At 44.0% G+C, this 22,602-nt stretch overlaps 1 protein-coding gene across 22 annotated transcripts in view; it reads right to left on the bottom strand.

Annotated features, from left to right (window-relative positions):
- The window catches only part of LOC4576494 (potassium voltage-gated channel subfamily KQT member 5), a 263,147-nt gene that overhangs the window by 32,213 nt on the left and 208,332 nt on the right, over positions 1-22,602 (bottom strand). For 17 of the 22 annotated variants that reach the window (XR_009764840.1, XR_009764839.1, XM_061644922.1 and 14 more), the window contains 3 exons: positions 20,258-20,527; positions 10,608-10,678; positions 9,673-9,800 (listed from right to left, as the gene is read on the bottom strand). Coding sequence is in view for 20 of the 22 variants with exons in the window: in XM_061644922.1 (XP_061500906.1) it covers positions 9,673-9,800; positions 10,608-10,678; positions 20,258-20,527 (469 nt within the window). In the remaining 2 variants the exon portion in view is untranslated. Of the gene's footprint in view, positions 1-9,672; positions 9,801-10,607; positions 10,679-16,142; positions 16,329-20,257; positions 20,528-22,602 lie in introns of all 22 variants that reach the window. The other 5 variants (XM_061644915.1, XM_061644914.1, XM_061644905.1 and 2 more) reach the window with 5 other exon arrangements.

A 22,602-nucleotide genomic window follows, 5' to 3' on the forward strand; every position in this document is an offset into this window, starting at 1 on the left:
TTTTGACCGGGGGGGTTTAAAGGAGTTCGGGGACTTGTTCGGTGGTGTTTTTACGACACATCGCAATCAAAAAGGGATCGGTCCCATTTTTCACAATCGTACAATAAGGAGGGTGCTGAAATCCCGCACGAATCGTACATAATCGGACGGTCGGATACGCGCGTGCACGTTTGTTGCCGCACACGGCCCAAAGATTAAACACTATAAAAATGGGTAAGCGGGTTTTCACACCACCGCGCACCGGTCACCGGCCAGTTCTTGCTGTTGTTGTGTGGGGATTTGTGGCTACAATTTATGGCACCACGATCGATTGGGATCGAACGTGTGGTGATTTTTTTTATTATCCTCCAAACGGTCATCGAAGCGCAAGATTTAGTGTGTGGGATTTTGTATTTTATGTATTGTGGTGGTTGGTGTTTCGGTTGGTGAGTGTAAAATATAGAACGAGCAAAATTGTCGATAAAATGCACGAGTAGCACGCACATATCATACACCTGGTGCTTATTCGAGTGCTTATAAAAATCAAGATTTTAGAACCAAGTAGTCATTCCCTTAACAGTCGCAATATCTTACTTACGATGGCAAATTTAAGTATCCTAGCTGTAGCGTGCGTCAGATTGATGATCTACTAATTTTTCACAGCACTTTTGCCATACAAATTCTCACACAACAATAGGGCCTGTATATGTACACTCCCCAATCACAAGAAACCCATCAAAACCACATCATTTGCATTTAATTGCAGAAAAAAACACCCCCAAAAATGAGAACAACCAAATCACAACCACAGGATCAGAGCACCGTACATGGGTGCTATGAATAAATTTACACCATCGCTACACACAGCTACACACCTTTTTATCCGACCATTTTGACCTCGGGTTGAGTGGCAGTGCATGCGCTCTACCCGGGCATGTAGCCGTTTATTTGCATTTATTGAGGGTAGACTGGTTCGGGATAAAAAATGGGTCACTGTAAATGGTTGGATTTAGTCGGCAATATTCCATTCGGAATGAAACGAAAATGGACTGGAACGTGTAATGTTAAGCGCCACCAGGCGTCTCCATCTGTTTTCCCTCAAGAAGTAAGGTACCGGGCGTCTCCATCTGGCGTCCCTGCCACGTGCAGCACCAGGCGTCTCCATGTCAAACGGCAAAACGTGCATGATTCTGAATAATCGAACCTTACCTTACATGTGTAAGATAATACGAGCCGGGAATGGTTTCTGCTAGCTACTTTGTTTTTCGTTCTGCACTTCAAACAACACTTCCACGAATTAGAGTGCCAAACCCGCACCAGTGCCGACGGTCCATGGCCATTAAAGCTCGTTAAAGAAGTCAGGCACGAACCGGATATCGCTGCCGGGTGGAGTGAAATCTCGTAGGGAAGGGCCTAAAAGCTACAAAACTACATCACAAAAAATAATGACACACGCACATGTAAAACAAAAAAAAATACATTGAAAGCACACGAAGCACCGAGAGCGAGTTTCGAGCAAAGAATAATAAAGGGAATAAGACAGACACCGAAAAATGGCAACTTTACGCAAAGCACTTCCCCGTTCATGATCGGATTGTGGCCGGCTCGGGGTACGTTTTTGCACGGCACTGTTTTGGCAGACAGCCATAAAATTGGTTGATTGAATTACATTCGCTACTCCTGCCTCACAGCTCACCTCGCGCTCCGAGCGGTTTGGCACATTTTTCAATAAAACCCGCCTTGAGAAAGTACTATGGACTTTCGGGTTTCTGGGTGTTTTCGGTTGGTTTATGACTTTGTTTCGCTTTGCACTTTCCCAGGGGCATAAACGTGGGTACACTTACACACAAACATACACATACACACACCGAGAGAAAGAAGCCTCGAGTCGTTCGGGTTTATGGTTTAAAATGTTTGCTAAAAGAGCGAGTGAGCAAAAAAAAAAAATCCGGGAAAAACAACGCACCAACCCACCGAAAGAAGAAAGCGCACAGAGAAAATAAAACCCCAAAACACTGGCATTTGGGCGTGGAAAATTGGAAATCTGTTTGTTACGGTTTGCGGCCTAATAGCTTCGGCGTGATACAATTGGAAACGAATTGAATTGATTTAATTATTGGCAGAATAAATTCCATCAGGCGTGTGCAGCACACGAGCCGGCTGTATGGAAGTGGAGCGAAAAAAAAAAACATCACTCCCAATCGTCTTCCCATCGGAAAGCAGCACTCGAGAACACACCGAAGTAAATCACGGTGGAATGTTGACGCACCGCACGCGAGCACACCGGTCCGTACGGGGGCTTTCATTTTGCAATGGTAAATATTTTAAGAGTGATTTAAGCGTCAAGGCAACAGCACGGCGAAGCTATAATTTAATCCCGGGATATAGAGATAAAACTGCTTTTTTTTTAACAACCACCGTTAATTGATGAACCGTTCCGCCCGATTAGCTTTAAAGCGAGATTAATGTTTGCGGGAAACCAAAACCGGTGGAGGGAAATGTTTCAACCACCGAAACGACACGGTAATAGTTGCACACTCATTAACCCTTTTAACCCCGTGCCGCAACGCTTCCCATTCCGGCCAGATCAAATGGATGAGCGATGGACAATTTGCTGCGGTCGAACGGTATCCCTTTACGTTTTACAGCAAACCCATAAAACGGGGCAACATCAACGAAAACCAGCTGTAGATAAGGTGACAGCAGTGTGTGCCCTAATCCCGTCTCGCCTTGTCTTAAAAGCAATAAGCTTACGCTGCGGTACCGAAGCAGTCCAAAGTGTACCGTGCTTTAATGGTTTCAAATCTGCCTTTATGGCTTCACTTTGATGGCGCCGGTACAGTGGTTAAGGTCGGTGTTAATGGTGTATAAAGGAGCAAAATGGAGAAAATACCTCAATAAGTGTATGAAGAGTGTCGTGTGATTGACTGCTCGCAGTATGCAAGTTGGTTGATGTTTTATAAATATTATATGGTTTATTTTACAATTCTTAATCAATGAAGTAGATACATTTTTCAGTACCAACCGGTGCCCTTTTTCAATGCAAAGCTGCTCCGTATGTCTGGCAGACTATCTCGCCAGTATCGTATGCAATTATTCGCTGGAAAGGATTCCATCCTAGCGGAAAATGAATCCAATTTCAGGCGACAACGGTTATCGTTGCTATGGTTTAAAAAAGAGACCATGAGTCAGCGCTTTCCCTCACGCTAGGCTAGACCGGGTCGCGTAAAGGTCGTTACGGTTAGTAGTTGATTATTGCACGACATAATGTCACCCGTAACCCCCAAACTCGTTGCCGTGTGTTTTTCGCATACTGTTGGGTGTTTGGAGCCTGTCTACCACGGCTTATTTTTTGCATGTTGTTACGGGGTATGGTTGAGATTTTTCCCCTGGTTTAAGCTTGTCATATCCGTGCCCCATTCGTGAAAGGATTGAGGTGACACACCTGGATGACCTCCAGCTCAAACCAAGCGCCCGTAAGCCCCGCCCGTGCCCTTGGCGGGAGCTTAAATGATGCGTCTAGTGTGCAGCAGAGTGTTGAATGTGCCTGTCAACGGCAGCTGCTTCCATCACCTGTTTCCTGCGGTAGAGAAGGAATGTCATATTTGAGGACGCTTTTTAACAAGCTTAACCCATAGAACACGAGGAAAAAAGAATGTACGTTTCGTGGAAATCGGTACCCAAAAAACAATGGACCATATATTTTTGGTGTGTGTGTCCTCTGTCGGTTGATGATGCCCAATTTGCAAGAGATTTATACATCGCTCGGAACACACGGGAAACCATACACGGCTGGCGATGCTTTGAAGAGTCACGCTCCCTTGGCGCTACTTCATTATCGTTGCGTGCGGAGCGTACCAAAAATAAGCAACGCCTGGGCACCACCAGCATCTCAAAAAGCTTGCTCAGCGCTGCTTTCCGTTGTTTTACACGGTCGTGGGCTGAGGAGACTAAACGATGCAGGATCACTTTTCAGGGCCACTTTTCGGCTGACAAGTGGAAGTGACTGTGTGAGAGCGGAAAGGTAAGACGAAAAGCCCATAGCTAGCTAGACACCAGCGTGGTGAGGGTGAACCAATTCCATTAATATCATCCACGCGCTGTTGTCTCGGTTAACCCAAAGGGCCTAGATTAAAGTTCATCCTCGCTGTACGAGTTTGGCGAGGTGTATCGGTTTCGGCCGTAAAAGCTAATTTAAATGTCTTCACATCTTGGGAAGCGGCAAAACAAGCGAAAAGAGGCAATTTTGGGCAATTAAAATCATTTCGCAAGTCGAGCAGCTTTAATAAGCATTACGAAGTATCAAAAACATCATCTACAAAGCGGGAAGTAAATCATCAATTTACTAATCGGATCTCTTTTGAAGGTAATGTGTGCTTAAGAATATGACTCTGCACACAAAATGTGAAAATGTAGTTCTAGATGCTGTTTTGATATAAAGATAAAATTGAAAATAAAACATAAATTGTTCATTGATATTTTACAAAAAAAAAGTTATTTTATAATTCACTTTGATGTACTTAGAAAAACGCCATTTAACAATAATATTCAAAAAGTTATTAAGATTTAGTTATTTTTTAAACTTTAATAAATCCATAGACCTGTCTTGAAAATGGAGACTATCCAACTAATAAATTAAAAAGTCTGGAAAAGTACCATAAACTACAAACAACAGAACAATGTTCTTTGTTTGGGGAGTTTTCAATCGATAAAAAAAATTCATTTTTAGCAAGAAACCCATTAAATTCACTCCTTATCGTTCGGTATGGCGTGTTTTGTATTTATGTACTTGGGGATACTTTCCGGGCCGCACTGAGTCACTAAGACACCGCGACAGGTTTAAAGGGCCATGTCAATGAATTATCTGCTAATGATAAGCTTGATAACCTATACTACAAACGAGCACCAACGCCTGTAGCATCCAGCCGTCGCATTGAGACTGCCCTCCGGCATCGACAAATCATAAAACCCATCTCATCTAGCCCTCCTCCATCTCTTTCACACACAACGCACCGCCTATACGCAGCGCAGATAATCGCTTGCCCGACGGACATTATTTGGACATAAATATGACAGATCTGTTGCCATTGTATACAGTGGCCGGCAAAATAAAGTGGCCACTACTTACATTTTTACATTTTTCTAATTTTTTTCGTTAAAAGTGAAGCTATCTTTGTGTTATATTTTTTTAAACAATCTTCATTCTTTGCTCTTAAATGTGCAATCAAAATTTATTGAAAAAATCAAAGGTTTACCAGTACCAAAAATATTTTTAAAAAAATTAGTCCAAATCACACTGACAAAAAAAAGTGCCCACATGAATTATTTTCAACAAATTGATTTATTAAACACAAACAACAACTATTTAATATTTTATGTGCCCCCCTTTGGATCTTAGGACTAACTGCAAGCGCTTTGGCATACTCTCCACTAGATTTTCTATATGATTTGGGTCAAGATTTTCCCAGGCGTTCTCTAGGGCTTCAAAATATTTATCTTTATTAGTTACGCCAGTTTTTTTCACTCTATCATCGAGAATGGCCCACAAATTCTCGATGGGATTTAGATCAGGACTTTGTGGAGGCCATTCAAGCGGTTTTATGCGACATGAGTTGAAAAAAGTTTTTGTTTTCTTCGCGGTATGTTTGGGGTCGTTATCTTGCTGAAACACAAATTTATTTTCTAGACCTGTTTTTATTAGAGATACCTCTAAATTTTCTTGTAGGATGGTAATATAAGTATCAGCTGTCATAATGCCGTTGATTCGCACCAGGCTTCCTGCCCCTCCCCAAGAAAAACACCCCCAAACCATAACATTGCCCCCTCCATGTTTCACCGTTCCTTGGATGTTGCGCTCTTGAAGCTCCTCACCTGGTTTACACCACACATGGGACCGCCGTTTTCGGTTAAACAGTTCAAATTTAGACTCATCTGTCCAAAGAACAGTTTTCCAAAACTCGAGCGGCTTATCCGCATGCTCTCGAGCAAATTTGAGCCGTTTTGATTTGTTAGCCTTACTGATGAAGGGTCTTTTCTTGGCTAATTTGCTATTGTACCCCTGTTCTATGATGCGACGGCGAATCGTTCGATCGGATATATTTAACTGAAGTGTATTTTTGATTTCAAGGACTGTTACTTTAGGGTTTTTCTTCACTTCGCGCACGATCCTGGTGTCTGTTTTGCTATCTGTTATTCTCTTCCTACCTCGGCCTGGGCGATCTACCACTGAACCTAACGTACTATATTTTTTAAAGATTTTTCCAACTGCTGATTTGCTGATGCTATACTTGCCAGCAACAGCTCGATGTGATTCCCCGTTCTGAACATCGCGAACAACTAATTTTCGGACAGCCAGAGGAATTTGTTTTGTGTTGTTTTCCATTTTGTGCAACTGAGCCAAATTGTCCAAAATTAAAGTACGAATCCACTTCAATGCCAAATGCTAATGCATGCAACCGGTCGCTTGCCTAAACACCTCATGTCAACAAAAAATCTGTCAAAACAAAACGATAAAAACGATAAGTTTGATCGATTTGCATAGTGGGCACTTTTTTTTTGTCAGTGTGATTTGGACTAATTTTTTTAAAAATATTTTTGGTACTGGTAAACCTTTGATTTTTTCAATAAATTTTGATTGCACATTTAAGAGCAAAGAATGAAGATTGTTTAAAAAAATATAACACAAAGATAGCTTCACTTTTAACGAAAAAAATTAGAAAAATGTAAAAATGTAAGTAGTGGCCACTTTATTTTGCCGGCCACTGTAACTTCCTCCCGCTGCTCGCCCGCTTTGTGCTTTCTGCCCGCTGGGGGTGGGAGATTTCTGACGACAAAGCAACACAGCCCATTGTCTTTGCGCTGCTCTTCCCGGAGCGTGAACGCAAAAACCCGGAGCCCGTCATATTTTAGAGTTTTGTTTTGCAGCCGAAAAATGTCATCTAAAAATGTTTTCCATTCTCTGCTTTCGGAGTGCGGCTGTCCTGTTGTGCTGTTGTTCGCTTTTTTATGTTTTTTTCGGTGGATGATATTGATGGATTCCTTTCGTTAGGAAAAATTTATAGCATCATATTTGTCTCCGGGTGAAGGAGGCAAGAATACAAGAACATCGAGTCCCCTGGCGGCTTATTACTGAATGTTCGTGGCGGCGGCAGTTGTTGTGGTTGACCGTTTGATTGGATTTGTTGGACGCCAGACGCCAGGTTCAGGGGTGGTTCAATTTGCATGAGCTTTACGTCAGCGCTGTGAAGCCTCCGGAGATGAACGGAAAAAGGAGGACGAAACAAAGCAACAGCCCGGTTGGAAAACCTGTAACCCCGTGTGTATGTGTGTGTGTATGTGTGGCTTTGTAAAAGCTGGTGAACCAAACTTGTGCAGCGATAATGGTAATGTCACCGGCAAGCATGATGGTTACCAGCCAGTTCAATCGATCCCGTGGTTCTTTGGGGCTTGCACGCTCTCACTAAATGAGGTCACCGAGATCACATCGTTCTGCCGAGCGACCAGTGTGTCGTTTGGATCTCTCTCGTCAGCAGTATTTGTTACGCTTTACGCATACGAAAGGTGCAGCAGCGCCGTGTGTCTTGCTCGCAACGACTTGACAAAGAAACGGCCAAAAACCCGGCGAATGCTAATGGCATTCGAACAACCGAGTCCGGGACCCGGGGTTTTATGTTTCTCCAATCAACTGTGGGCAACGATGTCCTTCCTGGCCATTCCGAGCTGGTAACTAAACAGCCATTAAGGTGCTTTCCCGGTACAACTCTCCGTAGCCGTGGACCACGCAGGCCGGACCATTTCGATACCTCATTACACAAGCTTCTATTTACAGGTCGCAAAGGAACTAAAGTTTGTCTAGACGCGGGGCAATGGATGACAAAAAGTGAACCCACAAGATGAACAACCTCCGTGCGGGCTTTAAAGCGCCCCAAGTCAAGCTCCTGCAACGACCAGCGTGAAACATTGATTCGTTTCGTGCACACAATGTCCCACAAGACGACGATTCACGAACAGAAAGAGTGAGAGAGAGTGCCTACACCGAGCACATAATAGTGAAAAGGCGCAGTCGTAAAAAAAAGCGCCAAACAGCTCGTAAACTTTGCCATTTCACCAAATTGTGGACACGTTTAGCGAGCGGCCTGGTGTTAAATGGTCTACCGGCGGCAGGGCATGCCTTCACACGTCGTACCCTATTATATTGGCAGCTAGTAGATTGTTTCGTACTTGTGCAAGCAGGAAATGTGTGGGGAGTCTCTGTGTGCGTTCTAAAACGTCGCTCGAGCAAGCGCGAGTTCTAATAGACTGGCGAGACGCTATTATAGGGCGGGCGGCGTAAATCGTAAAATTCGGTGAAAGAACTCAATTTTACGGCCAGCGGCCAACGTGGTGCACACGTTGGGCGGCGTTGTTAAGCACTGCAGCGAAATAGGCTGTCATTTTGGCTGTCTAACTTTAGATCGTAGAGTATGAAATATGGGCGCAAATTTGTTGTTGTTTCGAACGTTGTTTTGTGTGGAGGATCAAAAATCGTAAATTTTATCGTAAACTTTTACGCTAGACATGTGGACGAACGTTGACGATTATCGAAAACATATAAAAATAATCGACTAGTGTCGTCGAACTTAAAGTTTAGAAATATGTTGAAAGAAGCACACAACGAAAGCCTGAAGTAAGATGACTAAATGATGTGAATGTAAGGAAACAATATGAAATGGCAATGAGATGAGAATAAAACAAGAACTTAAAACAATTTTGAAAGTAGAAATAATGATTTAAACTTAAATTTAAATGAAACATTATTCAAACAACACACACACAGGCTACTGAAAAACACACAAAGGTTCAAACTGGGCACACACTAACATGTTTTAAAATTGTGTTGCTGTAGAGAAAACCAAAACCAAGTGATGTGATGTGGCAAGTAACCATTCCGTTTGAGTGTTAGTTATTAATATCATCAAGTGAAAATGGGAAACCAACACGAAAAAGAAACAAAACAAAACAAACTAAGAGAAGAAAAGTTACGACAGTGTTGCAGTGGAGCTTTGGAAGAGCTTTTACAGGGTGTGTTTCAAGGTGTGAGACGAAGAAGAGGGGAGGTTGAAAGAAAACGTGTCGGTTGCTATGAAACAATCGCAGGTACATGGGGATAACATTGATGGTAAAAAGAAGGAGTAGTAGTTACACTAGTAGAACACGCGGGGAATAGAAGTAAACCCTCCATACTGAGGTGCCACAATGAGCGGAAAGAAGTGAGTGAGTGTGTGGTTGTGGGACTATGTGAGAGGAGAAGTGGCTGTAGGAAAGCTGAACGGTTTGCCGAGGTGAGAAACGTTAAACGTAAGTTTGTTATTGTTACACACGTTGCAGCCGCAACAACTGGGCCAGGTGTTGTAACCTACACCATTGATACTTTTTTTAGTATTGCAAAACGACACGCACGTCCCTCTTGGTTAGGAACTGGTTAGCTTATACACACATTCAAACATAACAAACATAGCTACCCAAGAAGTAGTACCGAGATGGAATTTTAGAAGGGTGAAGTAACAGGGAAAGTAAAGACCTTACTAATAGTGGTGAATGGGGGGGGGGGGGGGGGGGGAAGCGTTAGTTCGTTCGCTAAAAGGGGAGGTTTTGCACGCGCGCTAGCGCATTTATTTTGTTTTTTTTTTTTTTTTTTTGTATTGATGGCTGTACCTAGTCTGAACGTTTTTCACGCGGCCAAGCAGGTCGACATGTCCGGCGGCGTACTGCTCCATGACGTCTTTCACATCGTACGGTTTTAAGGCCTCTTTAAACTTGCGCCGCGCTACAAAATACTTCATCTGCAACGGAGGGAAGGTTTTGCAAAAATTCGAACATTCGGATTCGGTACGGTTTCGGATTTTGGCAAAACGGGGGAAAAACGGGGGAAAAGAGATGTGTGAAGGTGTTGTGAGCAAATTTTTTGGAGTTATTAGAGTGTGTTGCTTCGGTTTGTTGCTGCTGTAGATAAAATTGCTGTAAAAGCCACAGCACGATTGACGATGGAGCTCCCAGTTTTGCGCTTGCCATTCCGCGATTGCTGTTCCCCGCGGGTTAAGCGGGTTACCTTTATCCTTTTACCGCTTGCGATCGATTTCGGAAAGCTCTCGAACAAAATCGAATTATGTTAATGCCAGGCTTTGATCTGTGAAAGTGAGATGCATTTCGGTGCGTAGATTGGGAGCTTCCCGATGTTTTTCTCTGTTCATCCTCATCGTTTATGGAGCGTTTGGGAGTTAAGTAAAAGTCTATCATGCATCCAAATTGGCAGGCGGCTGCTGCTGCTCCGGGCAGTGTGCACACTCAATTACACATTTTTCCCCCGGTTGCCGATAGCAATGGTAATTGAGTTATGTGCATCGATCGATTTTACATTTCACCTCAACGTCGATGTTGCCTTTTAAATCCCTTGCGGCACTTATCGCTTGTCGTAGTAGCATAAATTTCGCTACTTCACCACCAAACTAGTAGGTCTCTATTACAACGGTCCCTTCCCCCCATTTAACAGTTCCCTTTTCCCTGCTAAAACGTGCTGCAAGTTATATATTGGTGCAGAGATAGGCATCATCATCATCATCATCATCATCATCAACGGTATGGACACTTACCTTTCGGATGAAACGGATGGCCCCTTTGTGCTGATTCGTTAGCTGTACACATCTCGGTTCCTCATCTTCGTCTGCATGGCAAATTCCATGGTTCAGGTAGTACCGGTAGCAGTGCGGTCCAGCATGTTCCGTACGGTACGCATACGTGTGGGTGTGTGTGTGTGAGTGTCAGCAGATTTTTTCCCAACGATAATACATTTTTTATCATTGAGCGCGTCGTTGTTGTTGTTTCGGATACAGGCAAGCAGATTAAAATTAATTTTGAACAAACAGAGTGTGTCGTTCCAAAATTTCCACCACGTTGCCAGCATGGATTGACGGGGATAAGAGCGGTCCATGGGTAAATGGAGCGTTGATACAAGTTTGGTGGGTACAGGCGTACGGGTTTTTTTGGGTATCATTTTTTCAAAAACCATTTCGAAATTTTCATTTCGAGACAGGCACGGGTGGGAGTTGGGGAGGAAGAAGAAGAAGAAAGAAAAATTGTAATTAGAAATTGAGTTATGCAGTGTTGATAGGCCTTATGAAATACGTTCTAATATGCTAGGCTCTAATTTATTGCTTTACAAGAAAAAAGGGAGGATACAAGTTGGTGTACGCGGACGATGAGAACATTTTTCGACACGTCTTGGGCGCTGGGGATGGATTGCTTTAGGGGTGGCGCTGTGGCTAGAAAATATAATTGGATGAGAATATTTACAGCGTCACCGAGAGAGCACCGAAATAATGCCATTCAATGGGAACGATCTTGTTGGTGTAATTATAGCAGATTGCTCAATTATTCTTTAGGTAGAAAAATAACTACAAAAGATTCATATTAACTCTAGTATTTAACGTTTTAAAACATATAAATTGAATAAAAAACGATTGCAAAACTTTTCACATCACGTTTTAAAACATATAAATTGAATAAAAAACGATTGCAAAACTTTTCACATGTCGCCAGAGACACTTAGTACTTCACCGTACAACGCCATCTACCGGAAAAAATACAACCAATTTTACTACCTCGGTTTTCTGTTTTACACTACAAAAGTCTACAATTACATTTTCAATTCACAACTGTCTCCAATCTTGTAGCAATCGCACAAAAAGGCACATTTTACGTGCCAACAAAGAAACACGTTGTTCCGATTGGTTGGGGAGTTTTTTTTTGTTTTGTTATTCCAACCCAAACCACTGAAGCCCTAAGGTTATGAAAGCACGATTGGATTGCTTTTTGTCATCCGTACATTAACCGTACAGCGTGCAGCATGCGCTACAGCGCAAGAAAAGCGGCAGAAAGATTATAAAGAAGCAAAACTGCTTTGCGTTGGCAAAAATGGCATTGAAATCGGATGGCGTACGGTACAGTATCGCACTGCTCCGCACCAATGTCCCACCGGTTGTTGCAATAAAATCAATGTGAATGTGTCTTTTAATTGAATTCTTGATCGCAGCCGAAACTGAACTGATTCGCAATCGGTTCGTTCGCTGTCGGGGCAGTGATGCCGGCGGTGCGACTAATTTGTGTCTCTGGTGGCATGTATTACCGAGCTCCAAAGGGGAACGCGCCTTCGGACGATGTTTCATTTGCTCGCAAAAACGCCGGTCCTTAATATTGTACGACGGTGTGTCTCTGCTAACCGAATTATCGGTACTGCACCGAATGGAATACGACTTGGGTTGTACCCGGGACCAGGCTTGCGAGGTGCTTTTCTTCCCATTTCTTCTCGACTACCACCAAAGACCCCGAAAAATGTTCTCATCTTCCTGCACGCTATTACATTTTGCACTGCTTATATTTAGTACTGCTAAAGGTTCGATGGTTTCTGGACTTTTTTTTTTTTGAAAGGTAATATCATATATGTATAAAACTGTAGGCACACCATTGGGAGCGGGTTCAACTTTGGTGTGTTGGTTTTTAAAATAGAAGTGAGTACAAGAAGTGATATCAGTTATTCAATATTCACACGGTGATTTTGATGCTAAGGTGTGTTGGTGTTTGTGTGTTTAGAAATTGGTTTTTAAGAATAACAGAAAAGTCACTGCTGTTAGAAAGAATTAGAGCTGCTTACAGTAGTTTCTTTTTAAGTTAAGTGTGTTGGTTTGTTTTTGAAAATACCAATTTTGTGTACTAAAAGAAGTGTTCAATTACACCAATTGTTCTCTACAGAATGCTCTTGCTTATCTTACACTATCACTAGTTAGTTGTGAGGAGGTTTTGTTTTTTTTCGAAAATGTACAAAAACGAATGATTTGTTGTGTTGGAGAGGCGTGATTTACACAAATATAAACCATCAGCAAATAGTTGCTATTGTTGCTGTCTTTTTTGTGAGTGCAGAATTGCGTGTGTGTGTGATATGAGCTAATACGAGTGTGAAGGTGTGTTTGTGTGTAGGTATGTGTGTGGGTGTGTGTGTTTGAGGCAGGTTTTTATGGTGTGAAAGTTTGACTACAACGGCTAGCAAAACAAACATGGCACATTTCTTCTGCGTGTGAACAAGGGCAGGAGTTGCAGCAGCAGCAGCAGCAGCATGGAAGGAGTAGTAGTTGCAAACAGAAGACAACAAAAGCAAACAAACACGCACACAGAGACACATATTTACACATATACAGGTACACATACAGTAGTGTTAAAAGACACAACAACAGACAAAGAGAGCAATAGGGAGACAGACAGTGAGAGAGCGATTGAGGAGTGAGTAAAGAAATGGTACCACACTTAAAACACGAGAAAAAAACAACAGAGAAGCAAAAAGGATAGTGTAGCTAACGCACGGCGCTAGTGCAGTTTTGCTGGCACAAAAGATACCCGGGAAATCGCGAAGGACGTGCAAACGTTTGCAGTTTTTCGTTTTTTTTTTTTGCTGGTATTTTTCTATGTGCAGCAACGTCAAGAGTGCACAAACAAAAGGGGCCACCTGTTTTGACCATCTGTGCGCGCTTGGTCGCAGTGCTCGTGGAGCGGGTGGAACGATTTGTTTGCGCAGCCACTTATAATCGAGTTTTAGAGAGTTCACAAGGCGCCACAGCATAATTGAGCGTGGAGAAGATGGAGAAGGGCACGGTCGGGTCACTCGAAATCTGTCAGTGAATTATTCAAACACCCAGACACTCTCTAGCCCGCTCTAGTGGTGGTGGTGGAATGTGTTTATGTACAAATGTTATCTTGATTTCGGTTGTTCCTTCTTTTAACTGAGAACAGCTCTGCTACACATTTACAACATGCAATGGGGCAAAACACTGTGTGGTGGAAACGGAAAAGTTCGAGCCGGTTGAGGTGTGATAATAAAAATTAGAAAAGTTCACAGCATAGCACACGCATCAGGCACATAAAATGTTTGCCTTTTGGGTAAACATTCGCGCAAGCGGTTTGCACAAGTTTTGCACGGCACAGACAAAACAACGCGAACACAAAACAAGCACGACATTAACACCAAGTCGCTCGACAACGAACAAACTCACGGGGAGATGTTTAAAAAACCCCTGGAAAATAATATTGAAGTAGTTGAGGGATTTATTTTTAAACACTTTCTACCCAACATTCCAAGGTAAGAACGCTACGGTGCAGATAGTTTCCCATTCCTGGGCAAGAATCTAACCGCAAGGACAAGGAACGAAACAGGAGACGAACCCACTTCCGGACTGGCGAGAACAAAAATAACACCGAAGAGCACGTCCAGTCAATTCCGCCGGCACTTAGCTGGTTGCCGCCCTTTCTGCTCCATCCCAACGTCGGTCGACCGCTCGAACTCGGGTATTTGCTTTCGGTTGCTTTCGTGCTCGGGGTAAAGGATACTGAGTAAATTGAATTAAAACGACACGCGGCCCTGGCAGTTCGTTTTCAGTTCCCAGCCAAGAACCGGACCCCCGGGGGTTCTTTGGGGTGGATTTTGATTGCGCCAACGAACCGACCGACGTATTATGCACATTTCACCGTTTTTTAACGACCACTACTACCTTCCCAACACACTAGCCGGCCAGGTTGCATGCGGTGCGGTTGTATGCTGTTGTGTGCGGTGAGCATCCGGTTTGCCAGCGTGATAGAATGATCTTACACTTTATTCTTGTGACCCGCAGGTCCGCAGGCGGTGTTGCGTAGGTTGCGTTGTGTCGTAAGTCGACCGTTGTGTGTTGAGTAAAGTGAATATTACTGTACGATGGTTACAGCGTTTCGTGGAGCGTTGTGTGAAGGTAAGAAATTGGACTTAGGGCACGTCTTGAGGGTTGTTTTCTTTTTGCGAATCAAGAAGCGTATTGCGTCAGTGTGGTGACTGAAATGTGACTGATTTGCTAAATAAATATGTTTTCGAGGCTGTAGATGGGTACTGGTCGTGGAAAGCGGCCAAAAGGTCAAGTTTACCGAGCCATGAGCGGTTTGCAGCAGGGATGTAAACCGTGCCATTTAAATAAATCACAATCTGACTGGCAGTTTAACATTGTTTGACTCCTGATGTAATCAGGAACAGTACTCAAGTCTTCACTCACTCGTAAAAATGTCTCGCTGAGGCAACAAATGTTGAACCTTTTATAATCTTTTACCAATGAAGCTGACCTTTATAGGTAAAAAAATGTTTGATTTATCATAATAACCACAATAAAAGTTTATGGATAAAATGCGTTAAAACGTTACAGATGTCTCTGGGGTATGTTTTGAGACATTTTTACGGGCTTTTAAATGAAGCTGAGGTCTTGTTGAAATCATTTTTTGTTATTGAGCGCGCTTCGATGACTGTGCTTGGTAAAAAAATCAAAGTTAAAAAGCACAGATGTCATTTTAAAGCGTTTTTATGCGTGATTCAGAGTCTTGGTGTAACCAGAACTTGAGAAAAGAGACTTTTTGTGGTCCTTTGACGCTTGAAAAAAAGGTAAAAGCTATAATTTTGGCATTGATGTTATGAGAAGCTAATAAGATGAGTCTACTATCGAAATGTTTCATTAAAAATTTACAAAATTGTTTCATTACTCTTTGGAATAAAGATAAGCACTAATTTTTAAAACACTTTTATAACTTTGCATAAGTTTTCTTCTTTAATCTTGAACAATGGTCACGCTATCTTATGTTTTTGGGGTTGAAAAATATTGAATTACGAGCCAAATCAGTCGACATTGCACAACAATTTGCTTAAACTGTTTAATTGTAATTTGTTTTTGTCTTTTTTGTATGTTTACGCTTATTTGGCAGTAAAATCACAATAACTGGAGAGAACATGAAATGAATTCAATGCCTGAGGTAATTCCTATTTTCCACTAGTTTCAAATGTCATCTTGGTGAATCTTATGGGCAAAAACACTTCCAACCGTAGCTTAGCTAAGCTTACAACTACTTTGAACTGTTCCCTTTCTGGTGTGTTGCTGCTTCTAGCCGACAAACTTCTCGACAAACTTGTGGTTAGCACAATTTGTTTAGGGACGGAAAACCCCCTCCTACAAATGCATACCGTAGTGAGGACGACTTCCCTCTACCCCCCCCCCCCCCCCCCCGCTTCCAGTCCGTGCCGTTATTTACGCGCAGTGGTGGCTTGTTGGGAACACAGCCCCGCCGTACCCTACCTGGAAGATGGCTGCTGCCGGACGCTGCAACGGTGGCGGCCGCCGCAGCAGCAATCGCCGTCGAGGCCGACCTACCGCGAAACAGTGCCTCGAACGGGGTCCTGAACCGCACGATCCGGTACCGGTGCGGTTGCTCCTGCCGGTCCGCCCTGTCCAGCGGCTGTGGCGCAATCTCATCGCCAGCTGCTACCGGGAACGAAGAGGAAATTCGATCAATTATCGGTATCGGCCCCCGGTACGGTCGGTTTACCGGTGTTGGTGCGGTGGTGATCGTGGTAGTGGTGGTGGTGATGGTGTTGTTGTTCGCTGCAAACGGTCTCGATTTAGTCACAGGGATGTGTGTGTGTGTGTATTTTGAGATTGAGAAGTGTTTTATGTGCCGGTTTTGGCCGACCTGACCCACGCCAACGTGCAAGTGAAATTAGACACCATATCCTGTGTGTTGGAGTGTTTGAGGGTGGTCGCGCAGAAGAGTCGCGAACGGTGGATGGTTTTTTTTTTTTGCACTACCAAGTTACCAACCTTCCCACAAGGGAAGCGCTACTCTGCCCCTTAACACCAGCCCGGAAAGCTTTTCTACTTCTACTCAAAGTCATGAACGATGGTGAATGATACTGTGTGTGTGTGTTCCCTTCCTTTCCCTTCTAAAAACAAACTGCAATACTGTGGATACTCTGTAGATTGACGTGGATGAGAGCGAGCACATGAGCGATGTGAAGGTGTGTCGAGTGTTTACGTTAAGCCCGTCCCCCGAATCTTCCCCGACTGTTGATTGACTCCCAGGAGCGTTTCGGTTTTTCACTCGATTTTGGCAGCGTGGCTGGAACACCCATGCTGGGTAGGTATCGATTTTTGATGTCTAGAAGTTGAGCAATTCCTTGCGGGATGAAGCTAAAGCGGAACACGTTACCGTTCCATCACAGCGCTGCGTCGCGCAATCCAATCCATCTATCCATCTATCGGATTCCGTTTTGTAAATCACGTTTTGGGTTGCGCCAGCAAAATCGGCTCCATAAAATAGGACCAAATGCGCGATACATGGGAAAGAGAGAGAGACAGCGGGGGTGTGTGTGTGCTTTTCCGGCGAGCCGTAACCGACTTTACCCCCTCCCGCAACCATTCACGTACCAATTCGAACACGGCACACGACTTTCAGCGTCCGTTTTTTTTTTTTGTTCTTCCTAGGGACCAAAATTGCTTATTCAGCAGCGGGTGGAAAACCCTTTTTCGGGTTCGATCGGAGAGATGGTTAACGATGCCGGATGCGCACCAGGGCAGGATGAAGACGTTTGCCCCCCCCCCCCCCCCCCCTCGCGTTCTAGCTGAAGCTGCACGTTTCTCGCAACGGGAGAAAAGCGAGTTTGACAGGAAGTTTTTGAGGAAGGAAGGTACGAAGCGAGCGATTTGGTTCATTTCATCGACTGCTGCAGCCTCCGGTTGCCCGAATTCTAATAATCTATTAAGATCTTTGCTAGCCGATAGGCGGCACTAAACGGCACCGAAAATGGGGTTCGTTTTGGGAAACTTCCGCAGCGACAAACCAGAGCATAGTGGCGCAAGAGCGCAGAATTTTAAACATCAGCTGGCCACGAGTTTGGAAAGAAATTGTTTGCGGGGAAGGAATGCTTTAAGCTTTTGCAGCACTTGAGCATTGTTGAAGATCTTCACTTTGAAAAGGTTCGGCATGCCTTCCGATGCGAAACTGTTCCTATTTGCATCGAAATTGGGGACTCCTCCTTCTGCGAAGCCATTGGGTTTGCCAGCGGGATTCTATTGATTTAGGATCTTCAAACATTACACGCTCTCGATGGTGGACTTTTTGGGAAAGATCAGCAAAAAGCCCGTGCAAACAAAGAGCAATGTTGAGCGTTTTGGTGAGGAATTCGATGCAAACGACACAAGAAGTGGTGATCGATTCCGAGCAGAAAAGGGAATTTGATGCAGTATCTAAATTTCCGATCTAAGTCGTTTCCAGGCAAAAGAGTCCAATAACTGCTGACAGTATGCTTGACATAAATCAACCATTCAATCCCCTTAATATGGACCACATTTCATTAGCTGTTGAGCAAGCAAGCAAATCTTCAAGATTCTTCCCAGGCCCCCTTCCCAAAAGCTCTACCCTTTTGATGGTGTGTGGCATCGTTCGCTGCCTTGACCTTTTTCGGCGACAAGATTATGGCACTTGCGGCTAGACGTTGGGGTTTAATTTCCCCTTACCGTGACATGGCTTTCCCCAGACCCAGGCTTTCATTAGCTCCTATTCCTAATCGGATCCCAAGATGCCGGTGGTTGACGGCGTCCACACATACCACACGCCGACGATGAAGATGGCGGAACTTTAGCAACACATTTACCGAGGATATGCGCTGGCAATGGCAGGAGTTGGGGAGGTGCAAGAGAGAGAGAGAAAGAGAGAGAGAGAGAGAGAGAGTAATCGAGAGAAAATTATGGAGCGGAGCTGAGCACTAAATTAGCTAAAGCTGCAAGAGATTGCAAGAATGTGCCGCAGGTTTAGTGGAAGTGTTGCCGGAGGTGCGTTAAGATCTCTCAAGTATTTTGGAGCATCATCTTTCAGATTTTGGATTTGTCTCATTACAGAGGAGGTTCTTTCCAGGGTTATGCACCCTTTGCTTTACACGCATGCAGACGAAGCTGTGAACTTTTCCAATTTAATGACTCACACCGAACTAGATGCTCGTTTTTGTTTGCGCCAACACGGGAAAGCCAAAAGCAAACGCAGACACGGGCGAAACCATCCCTCAAGCAAGTGCACGCGTGCTTATAAGTTGTGCGGTGTGAAATGACGTGAAATTAAACGCTGCTTAACACTCCTGCCGACCTTCTTAAGCGGCCTTAACTCCGAGAGCATGGGGCGTCATTCACGCTCTTCCTAAATCCCACGCAAACCGGCAAGCGTACAACGTACATGCATGCAGTACTAAGAGTAACACAGGAGCTGCGTTACCAGATGCCGGCACTAATTAAGTTGCTGGTTGGGAGTGGGAGGGGGGGGGGGCATTTTGTTTCGGGATTAGAAATAGCTTAAGCTTGCATACTTCCGAAAAGGTACTACGGCGAGAAAAGCTACGGCAATTGCATTCTAAACGGTTTGCTTGCTAGAGTGTTAGTGGCTGTGCGAATAGGGCAAATCGAGCTCTAGAGACAGGTGAAGCAAAAATCGCCGAAAAAAGATAGAGTGAGCAAAAGAGAAGGAAGAGTTCCTCACAAACGGTCATGTCAATGTGATTGGTAGAGCGATGAGTCGGCGGCGCATTGTTTGTACAACTTTGCAATGAAGCAAAAATCAATGGAATAAAAGAATTTCACAAGACAGTGGCATAGCATGAGGGTACAATGTACAGTACGCGTTATTAATAGTGGAGCAGTTAAATGTTTTCGTTTGTTTACTATTTGCGATTTTTATATTGCATTTAAGAGAGAGAGAGAGCGTATATATATAGACAAAACTAACGCGAGTAACAAAGAAAGGGGTTGTGGCAAAAGAGACAGAGAGAGATAGTGAGATCGAGAGAGAGAGAGAGAGAGAGAGTGAGAAGTGTCTCTAGTAGTGATCAGTGTGATAGTGATAGAGCAGGTAGATTAAGAGCGAGTAGTAGGTACGATTGATAGGATATTGCTTGTATAAGTTTTTTGCTTGTTGGTTGTTTTTTTTTTGAAGAAAAAAGTAAATAAATACAAAAAAAAAGCTTGAGTACTGGCTGATAATTACGCACTGTTTGTGCTAATTAGATGGTAACTCATCGAGTCAATGGTTGGTTGTGTGAAAAATGATAATTGTCTGTTAGTATGCTGCTGGACGAGCAGCTCTTTCTGCAGCTGCCCGCAGAGTAGGATCGGCAGGGCGGACGCACCGCCGAACCTGAGCATTGTGGGCACGTGGGCCTCGGCTGCGTCCACTGCAGCAGAGGAGGTAGTGGCAGAAGAAGTAGTAGTAGTAGTAGTGGTAGCATTAACAGTAGTAGTAGTAGTAGTAGCGGTAGCTCTAGTTGTAACAGCGGCAACAGCAGCGGCAGCAGCAGCATTAGTAGTAGTAGTAGTACTTTTGGTTGCATGTTTATGATTAATACTAGTATTGTCATTGAGAAACATATTACTGTTAAGGGCGACGGTGGTGTGCGGGGCGCTCTCGTGTCCGCTGCCGCGCCGCTGCACGGCCGAGGAGAAGATGCCGCTGACGAAGCTGCTGCGCCGGGAGGAGGATGGGCCGCCGCCGCCGCCGCTAAAGTGGCCACCACCGCCACCGCCACCGCCACCGCCGGTCGACAGGAAGGAGCGGCCAGCAACGATCGGCAGATCGTTACCGGTGGCCACCAGCGGCCCAGCGCCAGCCGGAATCGAGGACACCGAGGCCAGCTCAAGCCCGGCTGTTGCGTAGTAAAGCAGCAGCAGCAGCAGCGGCAGTAGCAGCAGCATCATGTTGCATTTACAGGAGACAGAAGTGCAATTTGGGAGGATTTCGTATGCGTGTGTGTGCGTATCAGAAAAAAAGGTTTGGTGCAGTGAAAGAAGAAGAAGGCAATTTTAACGGGTTTGAACGCCACGAGCGCGTGGCACGGTTTTAATGTTTTCGGTTTTGTTGTAGTGGCGGTAGTAGTAGTAGCGGCAACAGTTTTGTGGTTGTGTTTAAGGAAAAACAGTAATTGTTTAATTTTCAATTTACCATTGTACAGCACACAGGTGGCGACAGGGCGAAGAAGAAAAATAAAAGAAACAAACGGAATAAATCAGAACTGGATGCACTTTCCACAGCGGGCGCGCTGTACTGGACTGAGTAAGGGTGGTAGTGGTGGTGGTGGTGGTGAGTTGGAGGGTGAATGATGACGAGGGGCGTTTCTTTTTGTTTTGCTTGCGTTTGTAATTTTCATCTGTGCGCTGTTTTGATTTACGACAGGAGGGAGTTGGTGCTGTGTGCTGTGACTGGGAATGAGGCTGAGGGACAGAGTTTGGAGTGTTAGTTGCTGCAAAAGAGTGATGCGGGGTTCAAGCAGCGTCCCCCTTCAACGAGCTGGCCCAAAACAAAACCAAGACGTGGGGTTTTTGTCTTGCGTAGCGTCGCACCAGTCCACCAGTGCTAGATTGGACAGGAGACCACATTTGAGCCTTGGGGAAGCGAATTTTCAAGGGAAAAAAGGAAAGCCGGCTGCGTCGGGTGTGCGAAATGTCTTAGCTTGACCTGACCGCCGTAGCCGACGGCTTTTGCGATGAAAAACGGACTACGTGATCTCAAAACTTGAAGCACACACAAAAAGGAACACGCCCAATCCTGTAGGCCATACACAACGAGACCCGACGCACAGAGTTTGGCCGGCGCGCTCGAGGAACAAAAGGACGAAGATAATTAGGGGGCGGCTCATTCATAGGATGTTGTTTGTAGGGGCCCCGGGCGCTTTTGCCTGGCCGGGCAAGTGAAAAAAAAAAAACGGTAGCAACAGCCCACGCGGTCGGTGCGCTCTGTGTTCTGTGCTGGCGAGGTCACGTTTAAGAGGCACATTATCTTCTCGAGTCGAGTCGTCGAGGGCGCAACGAAATGAGAAAAAAGAAACATGAGAACGAATGTGTAAAGGGAGCAAAAACGCAAAACAGAAAAACGAACCCTAAAAACCGGAAGCGTAAATAATAATACCCGCTTTTTCTGCTTTCGCTGGTACTGGGCGGATAGTAGAGTTTTGGTAGTTTTACTGTAAATTATTTACTTCACAGGGGCTGTTGTAGTTGCCTTACTTGTGTATGTGAAGTTTTCCATTCACTGAAAACTGAAGGAAAAAGCTTAAAGGAAATGCCATGTTATTCCACCTTAAAACTATATCGCTTGTACCTGATGGCTAGCAGTGGAAACGGCGATTTTATGGGGAAAGTGCTGCCATCGCTGGCAAAATGTTTCCTACCAGCAAGCGAAACGGTTGTAAATATTTTATATTTATCTTGAGTAGTGGTTGAATTTTGTTTTTGTTTTTAATCATTATTCAATTTATTCAACGTTCTTACTTTATTTAGCGTTGCAGCGTTGCAGCTCTTTTAATACAATAACATTTAGCTCAATTCTATATAAATGAAATCTGATACACAGTACGATACAGTAGTAAAAAGATTGTAGCAAACAACATTAACGCAAAGACAATGTAAAACACTGGACTAGCTGCTTTTACTCGAACGTCTTGAAAATGCTGAAAGCGATCTTCAACACTTTATAATGGCGCAAAATCAACAACGAAACAGTTTTATTATAACAATCACAATAAACGTGCGACACTGAGCTGGTTGAAAAAAAAACAAAGAAAAAAAACAATACACAATATAACATGAAACTGGAGGAAAAGGTTCAACGTGAACAAACGAAAACAATACAAACACGGTTTGAACGACGAAAATCTTATAAACAGCAATAGTAAATAAGATTAAAAAGATTAAAAGTGAAATGAATTGTTTAAAAAGTTGCAAT

The sequence above is a fragment of the Anopheles gambiae genome, chromosome 2 (genome assembly GCF_943734735.2).
Source record: "Anopheles gambiae chromosome 2, idAnoGambNW_F1_1, whole genome shotgun sequence".
Lineage (NCBI taxonomy): Eukaryota > Metazoa > Arthropoda > Insecta > Diptera > Culicidae > Anopheles > Anopheles gambiae.